A 26,593-nucleotide genomic window follows, 5' to 3' on the forward strand; every position below is an offset into this window, starting at 1 on the left:
GACAGGAGTTATATGACTGTATTTACTGGTTCTGGTCAAAATTCTAGCGGCAGCGTTCTGCACAAGTTGAAGACTACGAGTAGCAGATGCAGGGAGGCCAGAGAATAGAACATTACAATAATCTAATCTAGAAGACACAAGAGCATGGAGGACGATTTCAGCATTACGACGAGACAAAACAGGGCGGATTTTAGCAATGTTACGGAGATGGAAAAAGGTTGATTTGGTGATCTCCCTGATATGAGGCTGAAAAGATAAAGTATGGTCAAAGGTGACTCCTAAATTTCTTATGCACAAACTCTTCATGATCATACATCCATCAACATTACAACAAAAATTTAGACACAACTGCTTGTAATTAGAGGGCTTGATCACCACTAGGTCAGTCTTGGCAGCATTTAACATGAGAAGGTTCTGACTCATCCAGAGTTTAATTTTACATACACATGCCTCTAGATTACGGGCCTGAGAGGGGTCATCAGGCTGTAGTGGCATGTACAGCTGGACATCATCCACATAGCATTGATATTTGATGCCACATTCTGAAATGATCCTTCCTAGAGGGAGCAAATAAATACAAAACAAAAGCGGGCCAAGGACAGAACCTTGGGGCACACCAGAGCTCACATTGGAGCATTCGGAGAAAGAATTATTGAAGTTAACACATTGGGTTCTGTCAGATAAATAAGGAACCATGAAAGTGCTGACCCATGGACTCCTACGCAGAGCTCTAGCCTATGTAAGAGGATAGTGTGATCTACGGTGTCAAATGCCGCACTTAAATCAAGCATTGAAAGTATGGAAGCAGACCCAGTATCTGCTGTGATCAACAGATCATTAACAACTCTGGTCAGGGCAGTTTCGGTGGAGTGACAGGATCGGAAACCAGATTGAAATTTATCAAAAAGATTATTAGTGGCAAGATGAGTAGTCAGCTGATTGGCAACAATTCTCTCAAGTATTTTGTTGAGTGTGAAGTTGTTTGTTTCAGTGGTTCTAGGGAAAGCTGCAAACAGCAATACTACAGGCCAGGCACTCGGCCTGATCCGAACAGGCATGTTTTGAATGGGCACTGCACTCGTACAATACAATAAAGCAGTGGTTCCCAACTGGTCCAGCCACAGAGTCCAGATTTCTTCTTGGTCATTAGTTCAAGGTCCACACAGTTCAATATATTCAGTGTTACAAATAGGTTTGGCCATGTTGTTGCTGTCTCTATCGATGAGCTTTCTGTTTTTCACTAACTCAACAACAGGAAACAGCACTTTAAAATAAAAACTTTGCCAGAAATTCACCGTACTTCAAAAATAAAACGTAGGTTTTGGGGTTTTTCTGCAAACTTGACATGTCACTTGCGGTCCACTCAGAGTGGACCCACGACCCACTTTTGGACCGCGATCCACCAGTTGGGAACCACTGCAATAAAGGACTGAAGACAGGAGCTGGCCTGTTTTTGATGGAAGTAATGGTGAACTACAACAGTAGTTTGAGATTTGGGCTGAAATGAATTGTTGAAACAGTATCGCTAACCCTTTTTTTAAATAAGTAATTAACCCTTCTAATACATTCTTCATTCAAAAACATTAAACATTCTCTTGGATTTGCTGCGTTTCTCTGTTTTACCTCACTGTTTTATGCTCTGTGAAACTTATGGCCTTTTTTTAAAAGGATTAATCAAATAATTGAAAAACTGTTGTTAGCTGCAGCCCTAATTTCAATGATAGTGGAAATCAGAAAAAAACTACAGTGCAATTGGACACAATTACTGTAGTTATACTGTCACTCTATAATGATACATGCTAGAAAAAAATGAGATCAGCCGTGAACAAACATTAGGTCTCCAGAGAAAGAGTGAGACAGAAAGAGTGACCTCAGACAGCTGTATTTGCTCACGTTAAGCATTAAACTCACACAAAAGTAAAGACGGGCAGCAACAGTCATAAAATACAATCACTATAGTTGATGATACAGATTATAGTCCAGCAAGAGCATTTGAGGAGGAGATAAAAATTACCCGTTAATATTTGCTTTGTAACATATCAGACAAAATGGAGGATCTAACAATGTCACGTACACCGCTACAGAACCGTGTCAGTAGTCATCACTACAGCAACTAAATTTTCAACTGAAACTAACTGCCTCTAACAGAATCATCAGTGACCAACAGAAATTACATGGATAAAGCTTTTCTCATTGTAAAATTTTTGCCGTTTGCCTGTCTCTTCCTTTCCTCTCGCACCATAATGGTGTTTAAATGATATAAACAAGTCACATCTGAGACATGTGATTTGTCTAATCAGAAGAGAGTTTCCACAAAAATATCCTATGAATAGTTGATATTCCACCGTCGTAAATAAGAGATTGTGATACAGTATTTTCATTTGTCTTTTTGTCTTGAGTCTGAGACTGAGTTGGAGACTGAGGTTTGTTTACCCTTTATAATCACAGTTGCTCCTTTGTATCAGCATCTACCTGTACTGGGTAGTTAAAAATAACCAGATTGAGAGGCACTAAAACAGATAATAGACCTACAAATATCAGTAACAATGTGCTATCAAACTCTGCAGAGATATATTTGTGTCATTTTGTCCTATTGCAGCAGTAGAAAGCTTTTATTTGCACTCTTGATTTTATTGTAGATCTGAAAACTAGACCTTTTTTTTTGTCCGTGGAATTAACATGTGGAATTCTTTACCTGCAGAACTCAAATTAGATCCTCATTTCCATCACTTTAAACTCAAACTGAAACAGTTTTTGAAGAGGAATCAGTTTTGCAGTCATAAATAATTTGGTGCTTCCTATTCTATGGTGCTTATTATGTATTGCAGTTTGTGTCTTTTATTGTTCTATCTGTACTTTCACTTGTGTGTACTTTACACTTGTCACGTGTGTTTTTGTTGCTGAGTCTTTTGGATCTTTGGCATTGCAAACTAGCTCAGGCTATAAAATGCTGTGGTGTGTGGCTGTTATGTATACTTGTCCCTGTACAAATAAACATTAAATAAATAAAAAACAAATATTGTCCTATAACATCAAATATTCATGACCAAATAAGAAAACATTTTTTTTAAAAATCCTGAGATATAGTTTATGAAACTGTGCTCATCTGCTTCATCAGGACAAAGGCTGGCATGTGTCACTACATGATTATAGTGGCAAAAAGAATTCACAGTAACCATATTATTGCATTATCTATAGAAAATTTAAAATAATAATAATGCTATCAGTCAAATCCATCTTTAACCTTGCTCAGTGTGTGTTTTGTTTGTTTGGGGGGGTTTTTTGGTAAATGAGTTACACTCAAAACAACACAAACATTATTCAAGGAGGTGCTCAATTATTTACATGAGATTATCAATTCCGTCACCTTCATGAAGAGGGTGGTTGAGAAGATAAGTTTTCAAGGCCTTTAATGACTACAGACCACTGCGGTACACTAAACAGTACACAACAGTATTTATTTAAAGCTAAACCCATCTTTTTTGTTCATTCGACAGCTATTATCACATATGACAACTGTCCAAAGTTTGTGTATAAATGTGGGTCTGTCTGTGGTATCTGTTGTGTATTCGAGGAATGGTGGGGTATGTATTCCTACTTGAGAGCTTTAGGATCTGAGACCATTCCTGAAATTCCAGCTTACTGAAGTCATCTGGACCATCTGTCAACATTACTGCCAAAACGGTCACACCAAATAAACTGGGCGTGTAGATGTGTCTGTGTATGTATGTGCGTGTGTTTGTGTGCGTGTGTGTGTGTGTGTATGCGTGTGCTCTCCTTAAAGAATCAATAACGATCCACCACATGATTCATTATTAATCAATCATGAACAAACAAAAATACTTCCTTCCTTCTTCTCTTCCCTCCACCTCCCCTTGCTTCCTCTCCTCCTTCATGCGGCTACAGTATGCAGTATGTCTGCTGTTTATTACATCTCTAAACTACATTTGGTTTACATACCACAACACTTATAAAACTGCTGAAACAACAACACTGTGTTCCTGTGCTTTAATTCGAGCCCAGACAATTAAAGTCTGAAATTAACTTGGCATTTGTTTTGACTCACTTTGAACACCAGGCGGGTGGAGTTTACAGCCAAAGCAAGACAAAGAGTGCCAGCAAGATTAGATAAGATTTAATTTGCTTTTCTGAGATGTAAAAATGCAATTATGTTTAAAATCTTATTACATGGAAACCATATCAAAGATGTTAATGGGCTGCACAGCCACAAGTCTATCTGGTAATGTAAGTGTGAGTAAAATGTGCTGTATGTGAGAATGAAGTCAGTGTAATCAGTTTAACATGACACATAATTATATATCTTAATGGATTTGCCTCTGCAAGGCTTTCAGCGTGATATGTCTGAGTATATGTAAAATGAATATTTCTAAATTTACTTATAATAGCACACAATGGTTAACAAATATCATGCAAATCCTTCAGCTTTTATGACATCACTGACGAGAAGTCTTAAAGTGCACAAAACAAAATTGAAATCTGAAACTGGGCAAAGTTCATCTGCTGATAAAGGTTGTGTGATCTGATTCATATCTCCGAAACAGCTCTTAAACAAACTTTGTGTTTTTTCTCAACTAAACAAATGGTGTATTATTCACTGATTATAGTCACTATTGTGTTTCAGAGTACATCCTCTCTGTGCTGAGGAGCCCGAAAAGGAGGCGGGCTTTAAATAAGCTGAGGGGTCGCCGCATTGCGGAGCTAATCCCACTGGGGTGCACGCTGCAGACTCTGGCCGCCCTGCAGATCGACTCCAACCACAAAGTCTGCAAAGCTGCTGCCAACTGTCTCTGCAGAGCTGCGGGCTTCAAGGCCTTTAGGAGCAAGGTACTTCAAACTGTCCCAGCTATAAGACTCAGAGTCCATAGTCATGCTCAATGCTTAGCAAGCCTTTAAACTAAATGGAATTACATTAAACTGCCTTTACACCACCACACGGCAACCGCCTACCTGCAAGAGTGTTCCCCACTGTGTTAGTAACAGCATACTGTAGCAAGACAATTGAAATCACTGAAGTTACAAAATATTTCTACATATTTGGGCAATTTACCAGTCATCTGAAGTTTGGTGGAAATGTTATTGCAGGCCCAGTTTTTCTTCAGGTTGCCCTTATAAATTGCTAGCGCTGTGTTGAACAACTGCAGGTATTCACACACCAACATCAGGGCTTGACGCTAACTTTTTCAACTTAGGAGCACATGTGCTCCTAAGTTGAAAAAGTAAGGAGCGCACAAAGAACTTTAGGGGCACAATGTAAATTGATCAAATAATGTGTTTTCCGTAATAAACGTGATGCAAATAGACATTTACAAGCAAAATTATTTAATGAATTTGTATACAAAATGTACAGAAAGGTAAAATCATCAAGATTTGAAAAAGTATTGCAATTTAATTTTGTCTTTAATGTTATTATCTCATATATATTATCTTTGCAATATCATTATCTTATATAATGTTATTACTATCCTAAAACATTCTCCAGGTCCTCTGAAACTCTGGAGGACTTAAGCCTCTTTCACACAGAGCTTTCGTGGCGCCCACCGCGGGGTAGGGTGCAGAGGACAGGATTTGGGAGAGTACAGGCTCGTTCAGGAGCTACAGCTCCATGGTGACCACTTCCGGGTCTACTTCAGGCTCATCTCTGCTATTGGACGCGTGGCACCGAGGTGTCATCACAGCGCGCAGACACCGCGACATGCGCCCTCTCGCGTGCCACTCAGCTCGGCGGCAGAGCGGTGCGCACTTGCGCCAAGGTAGCACATACACAATGAATGGGTTCGTCAGCGGAGGTCTGCACTTTGCGCATTCTGTGTGAAAAGGGCTTTATTTCCACCCTGCCCAGCAGCGGTACCGCGGCGAACGGTCCCGCTTTGCGCTGGCTGTCCCATTGTTTGTCTATGGAGAGGGCAGCAACGCCTGACAAAGCGGCACCACTACCCTTGGCGTCATGCACCGTTCTGATTTTCTGCCCGAGCGCTGTGCTCAGAGTTGAAATTATTTGAACTACGGGGAGAACGGAGCAGGCTTCCCCGGAGATCCGCTGCTTAACCTGGTCCATCTCCTCCACACTTTGACTTATTTCCACGCTGCCGACAGTGGGACTTAAGCCCTTTTCACACAGAGCGCGCAAAGCGCAGACCTCCGCCGACAAACCCATTCATTGTGTATGTGCTACCACGGTGCAAGAGCGCATTGTGCCGACAGTGGCTTGGAAAACCGCCCATAAACGTGTCACACGGGGAAGAGGGAAGGCAGCTGGAGTTCCTCCAACATTTGCGGTTAGATTATCATATTTTTTTATTGACAAAAATATAGGCTGCTTCGGCTGATTTTTTTTATGCGCACATGTGCCCCTAAATATTTTTTACAGTTCGCACACATCTATTTTTAGTCGCAAATGTGAGTGAAACGCTCACACTGTCAAGCCCTGAACATTATCAGCTCCTCCATCTTGTCATCTATCTGCTTTCGTAATGCCCACCCTCTTATTTGATCAAAGCCAGGCGGCTACCACCAGAAGTTCAACACAGTGAACTGTGCACAGCAGAGCAAAATCTGTGTGAGTTCACATGGGCAGCAGCTGCATTTTAACCCTACTGCCATGTTCAGAAACGCTTCCTCTCTGCCACCTTCCTTCACTGAAATGACTGGAGGCTGCAAGTTACCACACAGCACTGTGAAAGCAGCTTAAGGTGCCAGAGTGCATAAAAAGCATTAAATCAGTGCCTGTTTATCAAAAAAGTGCCAGGGGAGGATCCCACGGGTCCCCTGACAGATGTCCAGGCTAAGCCCCAGATGTCCTCAAATCCTAGAAACGTCCCTGCATATACGTGCAGGACTGTCAATTTGCAAAAGTGGCCTCCGGGCGATGCAAGTTGAGTATCTGCTTTAGACCCTTGGTCTTTTTATTGCTAAGCAAATAACAGCTTCCATCTCTTGGTTTACCTTGTGGAAATAAATGCAATGATGCAACTACTCCAACAAAACAGGAAATGTCTCTGTGTGTGTTAACCTTCTCCTCCAGGCAGTAGTTTACTACACAGAGAGTTTGAAAAGCACTGATGTACAGATCCAACAAGGCTCCTGTCTGGCTCTTAAATGCCTCAGGGTGAGCAACACACATTACACAACCTCTCAGAAAACACAGAAACACGCACAGAAATACAATTTTCAGCACTGTGTGCTACATTTTCAACTGTCTAGCGTGTGTGTGTGTGTGTGTGTGTGTGTGTGTGTGTGTGTGTGTGTGTGCCAGGCAACAGAGAGTGTGGACTACATAGCAGATTTATGGAGATCAGCGGATGAAGATCTGTTCAGCGCTGCCAGAGAAACTGTCCTCTCCTTTGGTAGACACATCAGTTATTCTTCATCCAATAGATCATTGTTTGTATTTTATTGTATTATATACTTTTCATTATACTATCTGTCTGTTCATCTGCAGGTAAAATGGGGTATCTTGCCTTCCAGAGGATGGACCAGCTGTACGCTGAGATGCAGGAGGAGGCTTACCAGAACCAAGAGACTGAGATTACCTTTCTATAGGAGACAAGTCTGGACCTGAAATAGGCCGCAACATGAAGAGTGTGTGTGTCTCAATGAGCCTGACAGTCAGGGTGAGAGACAACATTAAACAGAGTTTGAGTCTGAGTTGGATAAAGTTTATGAGCCAGCGCTGGGGGTGAATGCCAGGATCAGAGATTGTACATTCTGATTTTTGTTTGAAGAAATCTGTGGTGCCTTCATGACAAACACCAAAGGGACGAGTGCAGAGGAAGATCTAAAGATGATGACTCTTGCTTCCTTTGGATAATCACTTGATCATTCACTCATGTTTTTGCTCCAAAGCTCCAATTTCCGTGATCCTGTGACCGGAGAAGTGACTTTACTGGGACCATGAATGTATTTTGATCAAATATGCAGAGTTCTGTTCTCTATTGCAGTACCACTATTTAACCAAAGATGCCTCGTGCAGCTGTAAAATTATCTGCTTTTCCTGTGTTGGGACTTACTTTCAATAAGGTCTATATTGTTGTTGTTTTATTGAAAAAAATAAGGAGAATTGTGTTATTGCTTCACATTTTATCACAAGTATGTGATTAAGAGGCACAATGAGCAAAAATCCAAACTATCATGTGAACATTAAACCCCAAGGGACCAAATAAATCCCTGGTAACAAATAGCTACAAATGTACCTGTGGCAGGTCACTTTTTTATAGAGGCAGAACTTACTTTACTTGTTTTCATCAACTGAATAGAAGGAACACAAATGGCTGCTGAAACAGGACTTGTGTGACATCCAGGGACTAGAGGATTACGATACAAACAAGTCTGAGAGGCAGCCAAACAGCATTTAAGAGGTTTTACTCTGCTCTCCTAAATCCGTTCTTGAGGGGCGAAATTTACTAAACTTGTGAGTTTCCTGCATTGCAGATGATAGCGGAGTGCAGCCAACTGCTGGATGTTATGGGCTGATGAAAGTGTGTTGTCATTTGAGATTCATATGTGCAATGATTTGCAATGATTTAGCCTGAAGAAGGTGACAACAATGCTGAGGCAATGCACGCAGGCAATACGGCCAAAACATACTCCCAGTCTCATCAGTGCTTGAAAAAGAATAGCAACACTTCATAATAAGGGTATGAAACACATGCTTAACTGATGCAGGACTCATAATGATTTAATACATTAAAGATGTGTCATGAGTTCCTTTTATTCACCATTAAGTGGTTTATTTGTTCAGTAATTAATGTTACTTCATAGATTCATTAATACGCCACAAAATTAGCTGGATTCTAGTCAGTAATTCTGAAAATGAAACTACCTCTAATTTTAATTATATATCAATCTGCTTTTATATTATTATAATCATTTTATTATTTGCTTTGTCTATGAAATGTCTTCAATGTCTTGTTTATTTCGATCAGCAGTCAAAAACACAATATTTTAATTCTACTTTTTCTCTGTTTTACATCAATGCAATAGAGAAAACAGCAAATCCTCACATCTGAAGGAGCTGGAAGCTGTAAATTCTTAGCATTTCCATTAATCAGCATAGCTGTTGATTAATTTTCTGTGGATCGATTACTTGGCAAATCATTTCACCTCTACCAGTTACACAAAAAAGGACATGTCAGACCCATGGATTGATCAGCCTGTGAAACCAGAACAGAACCTGAAGCAGTTTAAATCGAACTGGTAGTCCAATACAAATTTTTACATGTTTATGTCAGATTGACAAGCCTCATGAGTTTATTTTTGTTATACATTTTTTGTTGTTGAAAGACGAAGAGTATAGTATAAAAGACAAATGTGTAAAACCAATAACCATTTAGCAGGTGCCAAATCAGGTGACATGTCTAAACTAACAGAAGGACTCACTGACCTTAACTTAGACACATGAAGTGTTCATCAAATAGAAATAAAATGAATAAAAATGACACTGAACTGTTTGCCATGGCTGTTTGACTAATGGAGCTGAAAATGGCAATCAGTGTTAGTTGTTACCGTGACAACGCAGGTCAGTGGGGCCCTAAAGTGTGTCACACTCACTAGTTTGAGAGCTCCATTTTAGCCTGATGCTGCCTTTTAAGTGATCAGAGGTATTGACATCTTTGCAAAGTGACTGGATGTGTTTATAATTGGCAGTACCAGCGGTAATGTGCTACAACGCAAGTACTGGAGGGTACTCTTAACGGGTTTCGGCAATTCCCTCACAACAGACACATCCCCATGCGTCGTACGAAAACTCCACTGCTCTTTTCTTTGTTACTGCACAATCTGATTTTGGTGACTTTGCAATTTGCTGCAAGTTGCTTGGTTGATACAGAAGTTAAACAACTATTGCAATAACAATAATACACATAAAAATGTCCGCCACTCTTTCCATCCTGCTACAATGATAGAACAGAATAGATAGACTTTATTGTCTGTCCCAACAGTGACAGAAATTCTCCTTTGACAAGGCTCAACAATACAAGACCCAAATTCAAAACACATTTAAAACAAATTTAACTGATAAAACGTGTTAAAGTGCAGTGTCCATTTTTTGTATTTTAGAGGCTTTCTTATAGGTGTTTTTCTGGGCCAGTGGGACTATGTGGTGCCTGTCTGATGACAGTAACTGGAAGTAGTGGTGGAGAAGTGATGTGAATGGGAATGTCTGTTCTACTCTGATTTTTTTTCTAAGGTTCATTACTGCTTTATCAGTGCACTTCTCACAAGAGAAGATCATCATTACTCATGTGTTACCTGGTTAACATGCTATTCTGCTTTAAGAAAATCGGATCAAATGCATTTCTGCGTAGCTGTTATCTGGCTAATAAGGTGGAAAATTAATTAATATATGAAGTAACTGTGAGTTAACACTAATAATCCATGAGGCGTTGACATATCACATAAACTTTTAGTGACTTTATAATTTCTTAAGTAACCAAAGCATGTGTTTTGTACCCTTATTCAGTGTTACCAAATTTCCTTAAATCCTCCTCGTCTTTGACAATTAATTATTAGTTTCTAACGTTGCTGGAGGCCCCACTGTCAGACTGAATGACCCCATCATTGCTGAAACAGAGGCAGGTGCTGCCCTCTGCTGGCTGTTTAAGTGAACTGTCGTTTGGGAAGGGCCTTGACCTGAGGATGCTTTCATTGCCCACAGACTAGATTTGGCTGTGGTTAAACTGACCTGGGACCTCTCTGACTGGGAAATTCAAGGAATGTTTGTGAGGTCAAAAAGTGTCATGGGAAAAAGACATGAGTCAGCTTTTTTGTGTGCTTGGCAGAGAAGGTTTTGGGGTCATGTGAGGTTTTTCTTTAGCCACCGTAGCTCAATACAGGTCACCTCTGCATCATGTTTAGGAAGTTTTTTGGTTTATGAAACGTGTTAGAAAACCCAGAATGCTCAAATCTAATCATTTAATCTTCATAATATTCGAAGACATAAATCAGGGGATCAAAATCCCCGGCATACCAAAGCTCTCATGTTGGAAAACGTGTCTTTCCCAATCCTATACTCACAGGGGATGCTGTAATATACAACAGCAAGGGAAGACACTTTTTTTTTAAGATAATCAGATGCAGATAAGCTTCTAAAACAAAACCTTGAAAATGTTCAGAACATAAACAAGAACCAGAGCTCGGCCTTGCGTTTGAAAATGCTCTGCCTGGTTTGTTTTAGCCCCATCCTGCAGCACCAGATGGTTCTGGATTTGTAAAGACAAATAACTATAAAGAATAGACAATCAAAAGAAAAACATGTCAAAGTCATGTTTGTGTACTTTTTTTTACCATGTTAGCTTCCTAATCTTTTTGGGATTGATATGTCTTGGTAAAACTTCCCAGAATTTAAGTCAAAGCAAATTCTTTGCTTTTGTTGAGTAATACTGGCAAACTCACCAGCTGAGACTACAGTAGTTCTGTTTACTAGTTTTCTAGCTGCTGCTGCTGCTGCTGCTGCTGCAAAAGCAGGGTGTTTCTGTTTTCAAAGTTGCATGGAAGGAAAAAGACAAGAAAAAGAGGTAACAGAGGAAAGTAGAGCTGAGGGAGATTTGGAGGAAAAGAACAAAGTAGAGACAACAGGAGGGTACAGGAAGTCAGGATGTAAGATATTTCACTTAAAACCACAAATGTGAACCTTGTGGTGGTGCTAGATGAAAGTCAAGGGATCACAAAAGTCATTAGGATTTATGAGGAGCATGAATGTCTGCACCTAGTTTTAAAGCAACCCCTTTCTTTTGTTTCATGCAAAGCTTTAATATGTTTAGTCTATCATCTGCGATGAATTCTCCTTACCTAGAAACACATGTTATCTGTTGTTTTGGGATAAAAACACCAAAGTGGTTACTTGCATATGTTGTTGTTGATTTGTTATGTGTTCTTTCAGTCTGACATTCCTCACGCCACCTGTGTTTTCAATTAATAACACTTACAATAACATCATAAAACAAGTAGGGTAATCACTAACAATTTTAAAGACCTGCCAGTTGCACAAAACACTTTAAGGTTTTCTCCTTAAGTATGACACTGAAGACTGAGCAGAGGGACTTACTTAAGAGTGTTGGACAGAATGCCTGAGAAAGTTCCCTTAGTTAAGTAAAATGTTAAGGCATTTACTGCATTGAAAGTTTTTACAAGGGCAAAGAACTACAGTTTTTATGATAACCATTTGTTTGCTTGCACTCAGGCTTATGATACCTTTTGTGCAATGGTTTAGCTAACTTGAAGGAATTCCTGTAGTATATGAGAGCCCCAGGCTGGTTGCACACAACACAATAATACACAAAACATGATAATACACACAATAATAATAGTGATAATACAGCAATAGAAAAGAAAACATTTGGGAAAACTGTAAAAAAAAAAATATGAAAAGGCCTTAGTAAGACAAAAAACAAGAAACAAACAAAAGAAACTTGAATGTTTCTTTAACAATATTTCTACCAGATCATCAGCACAGGCTGGACATCATAGGCAGAGATGTGGCCTACACATGAAAACCAACCAGACCTTAACAACAATATCACAAACAGAGACCTTTGAATTTACTCTAAATGCAAAGCCAACTCATGGTGACAAACAACATAGCTATAACGTATGCTCTATCAAAACTGAGCGCATCATATTTATTATGTATCTATTGTCATTCAACAGCCACGGCGGACATAAAAGTAGTTTTATCATACCATGAGGTGGCTTGTTGGGGAAACGCTGCCGGTTTAGCTTGGAGTTGAAGATGAAGATGAAGATGATTCACTCCAGTGAATCTGGCAGTGAAGTCCAGTTCTTCAATGGTGACCCAGAGACGTGTTTTAGTCCAGTTTGCTTTACAAAAATCTCTCCATGCACACTGCAAGATGTCACTAGAAGTTTGAGACTGAAATATGATGGAAGAACAGGTGGCATTTTACTTTGTGTCTCAGCCGAACTTGTGTTTGGGCGATTTAACGGCTGTCAAAATGGCGGTTCCTTTCCCTGCTAGCTTAATAAAGTTACGGTTTTGCCTTCTTCTTCATCCTCCGACCGGGATTTTAATTAAATATCTTACTATAGATATATGCCTTGATATGTTAATTATAAACGCAGTTTCTACCTTCTTTGTATTTCATAGTAGAATCTGAATATTTCCGAAACCGGACTCCGAAGTCGCGGCGGCTAGCTAGCTAGCATACAACTTGTTTTCAACTGCCAAAGGCAAAGGTTAACCCCGCCCACAAGGATAATCTAGGCTTTTCATTGGTCGAGACGTATGAGTGACCTCTCCAGAGAACGAATCATATTCACAATCATGAAATACGGGGTCACACAGGGGTCAAGTCAAAATCAAATCTTGACACTTCCAAAGTAAAAACAAAAAAATCTAGGCTATACTGACTTACACTTAATTTAATAAGTATACTAAGTACACTTCCCTATGCACTTATTTAATGCAATAAAAGCTTTATTTTTATGTCACAGTGTACTTTATATACTAATGATATATTATTGGTGTTATTGAGGGCATACTGACTGAAATAAGCACTTTGATCCAACTTTGTTTATACTGGAAGTATTTTTAATTATATTTTAGGGGTGCTGGAAAGTCATTACAAACTCAAGTAAATTGTACTTAGTGCTATTAAAGATATAATAAAATACAAGTGTACTTGGCTGTGCTATTTTGAGACAGCAGTCAGATGTGCTTAAAAATACTTAAATACACCTTTTATTATTAATGCTACTTGAAGTATATTTCAGTAGGCTACAGTTTTCAGATAATATTAATGCACTTAAATTAAATTATATGCACTTATATTAAACTAAAATGTGTTGAAAACAGATTGTTGGATTAAAGTATATTTTATAAGATGCAGCATTATTATAAAAAATAATACATAAGTCTTTAAGTCTATTTTTAATAGCACTAGGTATAATTTACTTGACTTTGTAATGACTTTACAGTGCACTTAAAATATAATTAAAAATACTTCCAATATAAACAAAGTTGGATTAACATACTTTTTTAAATAAAGTGCATTTACATACATCTTCATGATGTCTTAAAATGGTAAAGCCAAGTACATTTAATTGTATTTAGTTATATTTTTAATAGCACTAATGATATACCATTGGCATGATGTATATTGTTGTACATAAAAAACAGTATACTTTTCGTACATAGCTAAAGAGTAGCCTAGGCTATATTAATTATACTTAAATTAAAATAAAGTCTAGTTCAGTGTATTTTTTTCCTCGGGTTATTTCTGACATGCTCAGCTTGTACTGACACCTGTGGTTTTAACAGTTAAATATTATTGTAACTGGATGTATATTGCTCACAGAAATGTGTATTATTGAGATTTTATAGTGCCCTCCTTTACAGTTAATAATTACAAGAAAGTACTTCAATATTTTGAGAGCATTAAAAGTAGTTGTTCTTTGTGTGCAGTAATTTAACTGTGCTGAGTATCATTTCTTCCTTCAGTGGAGACAGAACAGCTCCAGTAAATACTACAATATTTTTGCAACATGAAGTGAAGATACATCTCAAAAATGGAAGTAATCTTTTCTCATTTAGGCCAGGAGACACTAAGCTTTTATCTCTACATATCTGTAAAGCTTTATCAACTTTACAATTGAATATTTTTCAAGAAATATTTTATTTTATGCCATTAGAAGAATAAATGAGTCACAATTTAAAGGCATTTCTGGCATATAGATAGCCACATTGAGAAATTAAAGCAGCCATGGATACATTTAAAATACAGTTAATAAATTACTAAATGATTGTAGTGCACAGATGCACAATGTTTATCTTGGCTCTGAGTTCCTCATAAGAAGCAATGGTAATATCCAGCGCTGTATCTGCAATAAATCATTCTCTTGTTTTATAAACATGGGAGACTTTCTCAGCTGGTCCACAGGAGGGTGGAAATATCAATTAGGAGGAAGTGAATGATGATGTTTAACTCTGTGGGGAAATGGGAGCAGGTTGTGAGCTCTGCTTGCACTACAATTGCATCATCATCATCTGACACCCACATGCAGCTCTAGTCTACAGTTTTACACTTGTTTGATCCGCCATTACTTTTTAATCTGCTTTACACCTGCGCTCAGCTGCTACTGCTGACACTGTGCTATCCACATTTATACTATACTTTATACCTTTATGTTAGACAGGGTTTCTGTGGAGTACACCAAGGTAAGATGTTTGAAGTCATTTTTAATACCACATGTAATGCAATTTAATACCTGTCTCACAGTCATAACACCAGGAGGGATGATATGGCCTGGAATTCTTTACCTTTATCATTTTTTTGGTACATCCCAGCTGTAAAACATCATTTTTCTTTTATAGGTATTTAATGTATAGCTAAAGGCAGGCAAGAGGAAAAAAATCAATTAGTTTTAAGACTGTTTAATACCTACTAAGGCTCTTTCAGACGTTTCAAGACATGCAGATACCCTGAAATGCACAATTACTTATTTGTGACTCTCTATCCAGAAAATATAGCTGTTAAAAAAGTAATGACTTAAAGAGGAATTCCACCTAAATGAAGAATCCCAATGTTATTTCCATGGCCTAGGAAAGTTCAATTAATATTTGTGAACATGAGTGACTCTCTGTCAATGCGAGAAAGCAGAGAAATCAGTCTCAAACTCGTGATGTCATAGAGTATAAACTCTGGAGCTGCTCCATAGACAATGAGTGAGAATCTGATTTTGTGGACCCACATTCAAATAAACACAAGAAGTTTGTGCTCTAGAGAAAGGATCAGCACTCAGTGAATAACCTCCTAAGCCCTATGATAAGGTATTATGGCAAGGCTTAACTATACAGACCAGTGAGCAGTGATAACTAATATGTCTTTGGGGTCATCGGGTGGGAACCTCCTTTCACCGGTGTTTCATCTAGTTGGTCCCACGACACCTCCAGGAGGCTAGACAGTGATCTCTGGTGTCCCAGAGACACTCCTAATGCCAGGTCTCACTGCTCCCCGCACCAACCCAGCAACCTCATTTACCTTACACATGGCTTTCTCAGCCCAAACAGCACTGCCACCTTCAACAAACCCAGGCTCCATTTATGTGAGCTCCAGGTAGAGACAGTGCCAATATTACCTTTCCTAGCACATTCACCATACCTTATTTCACACACTACATATCATAACTCCAATATGAGCTAAAGTTAAAGGAGATAGAGAAGATAAACACACAGGCTTTCTCAGCCCAAACAGCACTGCCACCTTCAACAAACCCAGGCTCCGTTTATGCGAGCTCCAGGTAGTGACCGTGCTGATACTACCTTTCCTAGCACATTCACCATACTCCATTTCACACGCTACATAGCATAACTCCAATATAAGCTAAAGTTAAAGGAGATAGAGAAGATAAACTCACAGGATCAGCAAACACACTCACCTTGCACCATGGTCTCAAACAAAAGGGATTCAATTAGGCCACTCCCACACTTAAATAACCTTCCTCTTCCTGGATTTTCCCGCACCCCAAGTTCCCCCAGGAGCGAGACAGCTGATCTTGCTATGAATCCCCTGCACCCCACTTCCACTGGACAAATCCTAGTTTTCCATCCTCGCTGCTCAGCTTCTGCTCCTAAGTCTGCATATCTAAGCTTTTTTCTTTCATAGGCTTCTTCCACTGAGTCTTCCCAAGGAACTGTCAGCTCAATGAAATAAACTATCCATTGACTCACTGACCACGACACTATGTCACTCTGCTTGGTACAAACTATTTCCTGGGGAACAACAAGTTTTCCCCCTAAATCTACTTGCATTTCCCAATCACAAGCACCTTCTAGGCGGCCACATAATGTTGGTTTTCTTTAATGCCCAAATGAGTTCTATTTAAGTGTGTACCCATATACTCAGAACATTCCCTTGGGTGCTGTCAGCGTCATCCATAACATTTTTCCCAATTTATTGTCTATGTAGCAGCTCCAGACTTTATACTCTGTGACATCACAAATTTGATTTTTAGAATTTGAAGAGTTGATCATGTTTACTCATATTTTTGGACTGTCATAGACCACAGAAATAAGGACCTGTGTCCACAACCCCCTTTTCTTCAGCAGAAAAGCAGGGATGCATGATGTTGTATTTTTTTTGCCAATATCCGGTATGTGGATACATAACAACTTATTTGGCCGATAACCGATGTCGCTATCGATATATCCACGTTTTTTCCCTACCTAATTTTAGTGATTGTCAAGTTTCTTCTGTAGTGGAATTAATCATATTATGCATGTATACTTTTATTGAGATGAAGACATGAAATACAATACTTTTTAATGTCTGTGATATAATTTGATTGTGCAAAATAAGATAAAGCACGTTGGCTGATTCTAATAATTCACTTTAAAGCCAATGTAAGCCCCTACGATGATGTACCGATATTATCAGCATGTTGGCCGATTCTGAGATTTCATTTTAAAGCCAGTATCAGCCCACACAGATAATACGCCAACATTATCGTGCATCCCTACAGAAAAGCAATAGTAGGGTGCTGGGGAGCGCTTAATTAAAAAAGCACTACCAGCATGTGGGTTTTGTTTCTATGAAAATACCTTGACATTAGCATTCGCTCGGTAGCTAACGTCACACCACATTAACAGGGTTGAATACACGGTTAACAACGAGCTTACTCTCACAAGCAACACCCAGCATCTGATGGCTGATCTGCTCCCACAAACAGGCTTTTCTGTCTTTGTTGTGACAGAAGCCGAGCTTAAGGAACAGTAGTGACATCACCAGCACCTTCCTGAAAAATTAAGAAATATTTTAAACTAGGATGGCTGGGAGCAGCTGCACAAAAGAGGCAGAGCGCTCTGAAAAATTATGCTGGGTGCTCTGCTTTTTCTCTTGGCAGATGCATATGCTCTTTCCCTAATGAGAACTGAAAAAGGACGCCAGTGTTAAGAAAGAGTGCTGTGTGTACAGAGCCAGTAATATGTATGAATTTTGAGATGCTTACTGCACCCTCACTAACTGGAAGCTTGGTCGATCGACCACAGGAGGTGCTTCTTCTGGATTGTTATCATCATCTACTGAAAGATATTAAGAAGCCAAATGATTAAGCACAACAAAAAGTCAGGATGTACTCTAACGACTTTCTATTAAACCCCAGAGATTAACTTAAAATTTCAAGACAAAACCTGAACTTTAAATCCCCAAATGTGTTTCCATAATACAGTTCTTTTAGGCTTGATATGAAACTGAGTTCGACACAGTTTAACACGTTGAGAGGAAAAACTTTATTTAAATTAAAAACCAAAGCAATAATGTAGCAGTGAGCATGGTCAGCACTGCGACAGGAGGCCACACACGCCCACACACACACACAAATAGGTACACAGTATGAACACCTTAGCCTGTGTCTGACAGCTAAACATAACACTTACAGCAGTGATACACAAGGAAACTTTATGACAGCATTGCCCTTTTGATTACCAATAAACTCCACGCCAGTAAAGATCTGATACGGTTTCCTCAACCAGCACTCTGTATTGCTTATTGATACTGAAAATACTGACCACCTACTGTTAGGTCACCTTATGTATCGCCACGATTTTTACGCTTATCAGCATGTCAAGGTCACAAAAACAAAATACACACCTATCGCACGTAACACAAATTATCTTTCGTACGCCTGACACACACTCCTCACACATCCAGATTATTCTACCCTTTGGAAACTTTCAGCATTTTGTTTTATTTAATTAAAACATGTTTGTGAACTTAATGTTTGGAGAAGAAAATAACGGCAACCCATGCACGGGAAAAACATCAAACAAACAAAAAACAGCAAAAAAACAAAAAGAAGTTCAGATCATGAGTCTGGCTGTAGGGCACATTCACTCAGGGTCAAGAGGAGGAAGAGGAGACGATGAGAGGGGCAGCTGCAGAGCACAGTGGGTAATAACAATGGGTCAGTTTCTCAGCATTATTACACCTCTGAGGTGTGTTCGTGTGGCGATGCGGCAAAGAGGAATTATTCACAGCATAGTTATTGATTGTCCAGTGTCTGTGTGCTCTCCTTGTTGAGGATAGCGTTACGTGTGCAGAGCCAAAGTGGCGACAGAGTGTGGTCAGGTTGGACTGTGAAAGGCATGTTGCCCTTTCCTCTAGAGCTTGGGGGCGAACATGTCAAGATACCACCAATTCTTTAACACTACCCGGCTTTAATGTTTGTCAACGACTGCAACGGTAGAAGCAAGCATGGCGGCCAGTGAATCATCCAACACCGTCTGGAGCTTTCAGCAAGTTTGCATGAATTTTGGCAGTCTGAGGTGGAGATTATTTTCATTCTAAAAAGACGACCTGACAGGTTTTTGGAGAAAGAGACATCTTTCTTGAGCAACATTGGAAGTAAACAAGCCAGAGGGCTCGAAGGGAACCAGAATACTGAATCACTGTGGTCATTTTAGGTTGACGTCACACGTGGTGGATTTAGCGTTTAATTTTCATTCGAACGCTGGAATGAAAAGCTGTAAAAAGTGAAATTCTTCTTTCCTCAAGTTCACGTCCTTTCCTTAGCGTTTCATGCCCCCCCCCCCCCCCCCTCTACATGAAAGTATACACAGTGTCTCCTCTGACATTGGTACCCCCTCCTCTCCTACCACCTCAAATTCAAGTCTGTCTTTCTTTACAGCATGGCAAAACAGCCCCCCCCTCCCATAATCCTCCGAAACTGGCTCTTCTCCTCCTCAACACCACCTTTGGCTGAGCACGCTTTTTACTTGCGGTATTCCCCTCCAGCAGTCCTTCAACACCGCTCTCCCACCCCCAAAGTTGAGCCTATCCCCTCTTACAGCGTGGCAGTATCATTCTCCGGCAATGCCTCGTCACCCTTCGCACCCCCCCACTCCCCCTTTCTGATATCTCCTCCCTCTTTCTCGCTCCTAGGTCCCAACAATCGCTGGGTCGTGGGCAGCATCCGGCAGTGCTGCGTCCTGGCAGTGGTAGAGGAAGCAGTTGCCCCAGCAGCTGTAGCAGATGAGGAAGAGGGCAGCCAGGAAGACCAAGGCACAGATGGTGCAGGGCTTCCTCTCCAGCAAGAAGCTGAGCAGGTAGAAGCCCATGAACATGGAGTGGTTAAACCACAGCGCTGGGTTCAGCGGCTTAGGGATGAGCAGCACGGGGAGTAGCCACTGTAAGCAATACATTGTCTCTTTTTATGAAGCGCGTTGGCACAGGGTCTCTGTTCAACTGGTACAGTTCAATCCTGGGTTGATTGAGGTCGTTGAAGGACGAGGATGGAGGAGACTTGGAGTGGGGCGGGGGGCGACACACCTTAGCAGATGGGAAGATGTGGGAGAGTCGTCCTATCCGACAGAGCTGGGGTGATGGAGGAACAGGTCACGGAAGCCAGATGTTTCGTCGTCAGGTCATCCCTGGAGAGCAGAGGACAGAGAAGAGAAAAGTCTGAGGATTTTAAATCCTAAGCATCTGAAAAGTTTGGCCAACTAGGGCTGCAACTGATACTTATTTTAATCAATGAATCTGCCTTTTATTTTGTTGATAACTATTGATTGTTGTATTTGATTGTTCGAGTTCTATTTGCTAATAAAAGGGAAACTTCCAAGAACCCAGAGGGATGTCGTTATATTCACTTTACTGTCACATGACAAAGAAAAGCAGCAAATCCTCATGACTGAGGAACTGGAACAAGGCAATTGTTTGACAATTTTTGGCTTGAAAATTGACTGGGGAAAAAAAATTGATTCTCAAAATAGCGGCTGATATTTTTTATGACAATTGAGTGACTGTTTTAGCTCTGAATAGGACTGCTAAATTAATTTATCCTAATCACAGGAGCTGCATTTTTTTGTTAAAGGTAAAATGTGTCACAGCATATCAATAAAAATAAAGTATCATTGTGCTACAGAGATGCCCTGGCCTACAAATCAAATCACAGACATACGGAAAAATGCTTGTTTGGTACAGACTGCAGTAATTATCATCTCAACATCATTTTATATTCTTTTTAGTGAAAATTAATGAATGAATCAATATCAACAACATCCATCAAAATAACTGCTATATAACTTTTTTTTTTACATATCGTGCAGCTGTAGCTCCAGCCTAAACACCCTGTGAGTGTACTAGTACTGCTAAAAGAAAATGATTATTAGATAATATATACACACAATAACCAACGATGACTATTTGTATGGACAAAGCCATTTATAGCAAATCCATATACAGCTAATCCTGTATACGTGCAACAGAGCAAAGCTTGATAGAAACTGAGTTTCACTGTAAGGCTGAAACAATTTGTTGATTGTTGACTGTTCTTATGATATCAATAAGATTAGAGTTTTGAACAGGTTTATTGGACAAACAAAGCAATATGGGTTTTGCAAAATTGTGATGCGCCTTTTTCATTTAAAAAAAATAATAATAAATTTCTGACATTTATGGACTAACAATAAAGAGAATCACAGAAATAATCCCCCCATAAATAAAAAAAATGACATTTCATTTACACTTTTTACACATGCTGACCATGCCACTTTGGCAAGAGAAGACTCACAGTGCCTCACAACATTAGAGTGTGAACCCAAAACTCCATCTTTATGAATCACCTGCCTTTCATGCACACTTCTCTAGGAGCCACTCCTTTAACAGCTACACAAGACTGCACATTTGGCACAGGCATCACATTTGTGTTTATAAATAAACTCTTAAATACATATGGGCTTTAGAGGAAACAGGTGAAATTTCAGACCTATTTATAGACTAGCTATCACACTAAAAGGATAGAGTTCACCTGACATGCAATTTAGGCAGGATAATGTTTCATATTACAATGGGGTTTGGCAGTTAAAGCTCCCTCAATAACCAAGACGTGACTAAACTATTGCCAAGGCTTACTTCCTTGTAAGGGCCTGAGACTCGTAGCATAGCCGCTCGGCTAACGTTAATTAGCTACGCACTAAGCAGCCCCATGCTATTATACGAATACCAAATGACTAATATAAAGTGTCTAACCACATTAATGGGTTTGACTGATTATAATGAAGCAACAGAATTCACTTTAATGTGAGTCGGAGTCACAAACTGCGGTGACACTGGCGTTAAAGCAGCTGGTCTCAACAGGAAAACTGGCTGCGGCTGGATGAAGGACAAAAGCAGAGTTGCTGTCAGTTGCAGCTGCCAGCATTCACTGACTACCTCCTGTTCACATAACTTTAATCACAATCATGTTGCTATAACTAACTAGCATTAATATTAGCTAGCTATCAAGGTTGATTCGCAAACATTCAGCTAAACAACTTACGTTCACTTGCAGTTGTGACCCGAGTAAGTTCGCTAACGTTAGTTGAGTCTAGCTAACGTTGAGTTAACAATCGTCTAGGTTAGTCAAATAAGGACACACCGTTTGGTTATTTATTTTGTTACTTGACGTCACCTTGACTGCCCAGTCTTGAAACTAGTTGACAAGAAACGATCAGATTAGCCCACTCCCAGATGTGCGGATAAAGGGACAGAACCAAACCCTGTTCAACAAACAACTAATTTAAATGTTGTCAGGCTTGTAGTTGAAATCAAACGCACTATGAGACATCATACAAACTATTTTACAGCCCGGCCAATCGCTCGTTTTTTCTGCATACAGCATGTAAACTAAAGAGCACTTTAATGAACTCATTTTAACATTTAGAACTGTCTCAGCTACACTCGCCTTACACAAATAATGTTAGCCTTCGCAGTGGGCGGTAACGTTAGCTATCAGCGTGAGCCACTTCTTAAAGTAACGTTAGCACGTTTTAAGGATTCAATCAATCTGCTTGGTGGTTGAACTGTCCGATTGTGACATAAATGTCAACAGTTGAGTCGCTTTCTAAGTTACAAGCAAGGCCAGTACAAACCGCCAACGTGGAAGGGTAGTTTGGCATTAGCATTCTCTCCGTAGACGAAACAGCACTATGTAGCTAGGTTAGCTTAAAAATCAAAATATCAAGCGCCTGTATTGTAGCGTGAACAATGCAGCTAGCCATCAAAGTGACACAGACTGACGTATCTGTAAGATCTGCGGTCTGTGTTTTAATGTATTTGTAATAGAAATTGGACAAACCTGACGTGTTTAGGGCGCATTCTCAGCAGAGGGTAACCATCAACACCAGTCCTGTCTGCACTGCTGACTGCTGACTGCGAACATAGCAGCCGTTTAGCGACCATTAGCTTTAGCTTCAAGGACCCCTGGTGCAAAGCTGAGGCCAAGCAGGCAGGTTTAGAGGACTGCGCTCTGCCTGACTACATATCACTGCACTGTGGCAGGTTATATTCACCAGTCAGCAGCAGTGGAGGAAGTATTCAGATATTTAACTTAAATAAAAGTAGGTCTACTATATAGCACATTGAAAATACTATGTTTGAAGTAAAGTCATGTATTTAAGTAAACGTATGAATCTGAATCAGCTTTATTGGCTAAGTGTGTACACATAGAGGAGATTAGTAGATGGAGCACACTTATATTCACATTGACAGTGATGGTATTTACATGTTAAAAATCTGTATTAACTGTAAAAGTATGTACAATACACCGATCAGCCAAAACATTCAAACCACTGACAGGTGAAGTGAATAACTTTGATTATTTTGTTCCAATGCATTGTTCTGCTGGGAAACCTTTGGTTCTGGCATTCATGTGGATACCACCTGACATGTTCCACCCACTCAAACACCGTTGCAGACAAGTACCCCTCCTCATGGCAACAGTACTCCCCAGTGGCAGTGGCCCCCCAGCAGGATAACGCACCATGCCACACTGCAAACATGGCTCAGGAATGGCCCAAGGAATGTGACAAAGACCTCAAAGTGTCAACCTGGCCTCCAAATTCTCCAGGTCCCAATCTGAATGAGCATCTTTGTCACATGCCATTAACCCACCTCACAACCCACTGGACTAAATGGATCTGCCGCCAACGCACTGGTGCCAGACACCGCAGGACACTCCCAGAGATCCTGTGTCCATGCCTCCACAGGTCAGAGCCAAGTCCCATCCAAGGAGGCCCCACCTTGGATTAGGGGTACATCTGGGGTACCGGCACATCGCAAGAATCCTTGAGCAGATTGGGACCTGGGCTGTTGAATACATCTTTGTTGATGCTACATACTTAAGTCATGTCTGCATGACTGTCGCTTTTGGCCAGGAGAAGATGTCTTCAGGTGGTGTCCAACTTCCACTAGGCGTTTCGACCCTAAACCACAACGCCCTCCAGTTGGCGGGCCCGGCAGTGATGGCCAGTCACTGTCCATCTTCTCCTGGCCCCCAGCTCAACTCCTCCCTCCTATTCCAGAGCCAACAAGATGCTCTTTCCGCTGCCTCCCCCAACCTGCGGACAGCTGTCTTCCTCTCCCTTCCTGCTACTCCCAGAGCAGTGAGTGTCTTCCACACAGACTGTGCCGGGAATCCCCTGCACCCGACCTCAACTGGGAATAGCCAGGCCTGCCATCCCTCATCCCTGCACTGCTCGACAAGGTCCTGGTACTTGGAAGCCTTCCTCTCGTACGCCTCCTCACATCTGTCTTCCCACGGGACCGTCAGTTCGATCAGGATGATCGTTTTTGCCTCCTCTGACCACAAGACCAAGTTGGGCCTCAGCGATGTTTGCACAAACTGGGGGAAGACTAGTCTCCTTCCCAGGGAAATTTAGAAGCCAGGTTGACACCTTGAGCATTTTGTAACGCTCCACAGGTAATTTCTAAACAGTTTTTGTAGAGTGGCATGCTGCTTTTTTCTGCCGGTGCAGAAAACTGTTTCCTGGGACCATTGTATTTTTGCATGAACAGTTATCAGAACAATATAATTTGCCATCAATGGACTAATAGGTTCAGCTCTACTTGTATGGTTTCATATGTTTCATGTGCAAAAATCTCAATTTGTAAAGTAAGTAAAGCTGCCAAATGAATGTAGTGAAATAAAAAGTAGAGACTTGATGCTTGTATAAAGGACAGTTTAAGATTATGCCAGGCTCAATTCTTTCTCAAGTATATTACAGCCCGTATTCCTATGTCCCATTGACATCCATTGTGACCTCAAAACTGTCAAGCATCAGTGAGTCACACAGTTGTACTGCGTGAGAAACTGATTGTTGATTTTGGTATTTTCATGGTATTTGTTAACAGTAACAAAACAAGAATGATATCACCTGCCATATTGTTTAAAACACAATTTTGTCTAAGCATCCAACTCTGGGGCCAAAAACTGAAGCCAACTTCGAAGTGCCAAAAACTGCAGTTCTTTGAATGACCACTTGAGGCTGACTCCAGAAGTTACTCAGTCCCCATAGACCCCCATGTTCAAATGTCAATCTTTACAGCAGAAATTAACATGTTTACAGCCTGGTACAAAAACAGTTTGGGTCTGTATAGCTAGCTTCGTGATAACTGCATGGGGGTGGACTTCTATTTAACTTACCCATTTACATTTTATTAAGGTTTAAGTCATGCATATTTAAGGGTGGGGCCGCTTGACTGACAGGCTGTCTGCCAGCTGTCACCAAAGTCTATGCATCAGATCCACCCCTCGCTCCTCACCCTCACCCTCCCATCCAAATATGGTCACCTCTGGCTCCAAAAAAGCAAGACTGCAACAGCCGAAATACCAAACTCGAGGTTTCAAAAAAAGGAGTCCACAAGCCAGTGGGTGGCATCACAGTAGCTACGTCTGTTATTTTATAAAGTCTGATTTTGACACAAGAGCCCTCTTTAAGGTAAGGCCAAAAAATAGATTTAAAAAAAAATGCAGGACCCAAAACAACAAATCATTTGTCTATTCTTATATTTTCTAGACTCAATTATTGGGAAAGTTCAGGGTTGCGGGAGCAAGAAATGACAAGAAATTACATTTTCTCCAAACTTTATTTCTCATGTTTAACTTATTACACAGACAAACAAAAGAATAAGACAGTACATGATAAAAATGCATATAAATAGACATACAAAAAAAGTGTAAAATAAATTAACAGAAATAAAATACCTGGGATGGATGAATAAAAATTTAACAAAACGTTTACCTGGTTAAAAATCTTACCAGGAGTCTAACTTTGTTATTTTTATACAGACAAAGGGTCACTTGTTTTTTGCTACAACTGAATGCCTATCGACTTGCACTAGCACCGCTAACAAATGCAAACACACATGAGGCTGCTATCAGATTCTGAGAAGAAAAAACATCCGTGAGAATTTAAATGATCAGAACCTGTAAAGCGTTCAGTCGAAAAGCAACAAAATTTGTCTCCACCAAACTTTCCCATTCAGGGTTTCAGCAAATAAAAGCAACAGAAGCTGTATGTTTTGTTATATTGGTGCTTGCTGCAGTGCTGAAAGCTACATGCTCGTCTATTCTGTCGTCCAGTGGAGGACAAGAGGACTGTTGTCCTGCCGGTATCGTGTGCTCTTAGTAACAGATAATCTACATCGCGGGGAGTCATTCAGGATGGACGCTCGTGAGCTCCTTTATGTCCTGAATGCTCCATGAATCCTGCTTAGCTGACAAAGTGCATATCAATCAGCGTAGTTTATAGTGAAGCCATATACAGTATTGTTACATCGAGAAAAGTCAGAGTAAAAGAGCCGAA

The 26,593-nt window shown here is 40.3% G+C and overlaps 2 protein-coding genes across 8 annotated transcripts in view; one reads left to right on the top strand and one right to left on the bottom strand.

Moving 5' to 3' along the window:
* The window catches only part of ripor3 (RIPOR family member 3), an 83,235-nt gene extending 71,373 nt beyond the window's left edge, over positions 1–11,862 (top strand). For all 6 annotated transcript variants that reach the window (XM_078171526.1, XM_078171531.1, XM_078171525.1 and 3 more), the window contains 4 exons: positions 4,643–4,845; positions 7,043–7,126; positions 7,274–7,364; positions 7,460–11,862. In XM_078171526.1, the coding sequence (XP_078027652.1) occupies positions 4,643–4,845; positions 7,043–7,126; positions 7,274–7,364; positions 7,460–7,560 (479 nt within the window). In that variant the 3' untranslated portion in view covers positions 7,561–11,862. The remainder of the gene's footprint in view (positions 1–4,642; positions 4,846–7,042; positions 7,127–7,273; positions 7,365–7,459) is intronic.
* A 6,373-nt stretch (positions 11,863–18,235) lies between these two features.
* Positions 18,236–23,226, bottom strand: blcap (bladder cancer associated protein). 2 transcript variants are annotated; one of them, XM_033625448.2, is made up of 2 exons: positions 23,086–23,226; positions 18,236–20,398 (listed from the first exon to the last, which is right to left on the bottom strand). In XM_033625448.2, the coding sequence occupies exon 2, from the start codon at positions 20,168–20,170 to the stop codon at positions 19,907–19,909; it is 264 nt and encodes an 87-aa protein (XP_033481339.1). In that variant the 5' UTR covers positions 20,171–20,398; positions 23,086–23,226; the 3' UTR covers positions 18,236–19,906. The 2 variants fall into 2 exon arrangements, with proteins under 2 accessions (XP_033481339.1, XP_078027662.1); XM_078171536.1 differs by lacking the exon at positions 23,086–23,226 and adding an exon at positions 22,288–22,444.
* Positions 23,227–26,593: the final 3,367 nt, after the last annotated feature.

Source organism: Epinephelus lanceolatus, chromosome 1 (assembly GCF_041903045.1).
Source record: "Epinephelus lanceolatus isolate andai-2023 chromosome 1, ASM4190304v1, whole genome shotgun sequence".
Classification (NCBI taxonomy): Eukaryota; Metazoa; Chordata; class Actinopteri; order Perciformes; family Serranidae; genus Epinephelus; species Epinephelus lanceolatus.

Bases quoted from the DNA above. Each gene is read 5' to 3' on its own strand.
- blcap (XM_033625448.2), bottom strand. From the start codon at position 20,170: ATGTATTGCTTACAGTGGCTACTCCCCGTGCTGCTCATCCCTAAGCCG.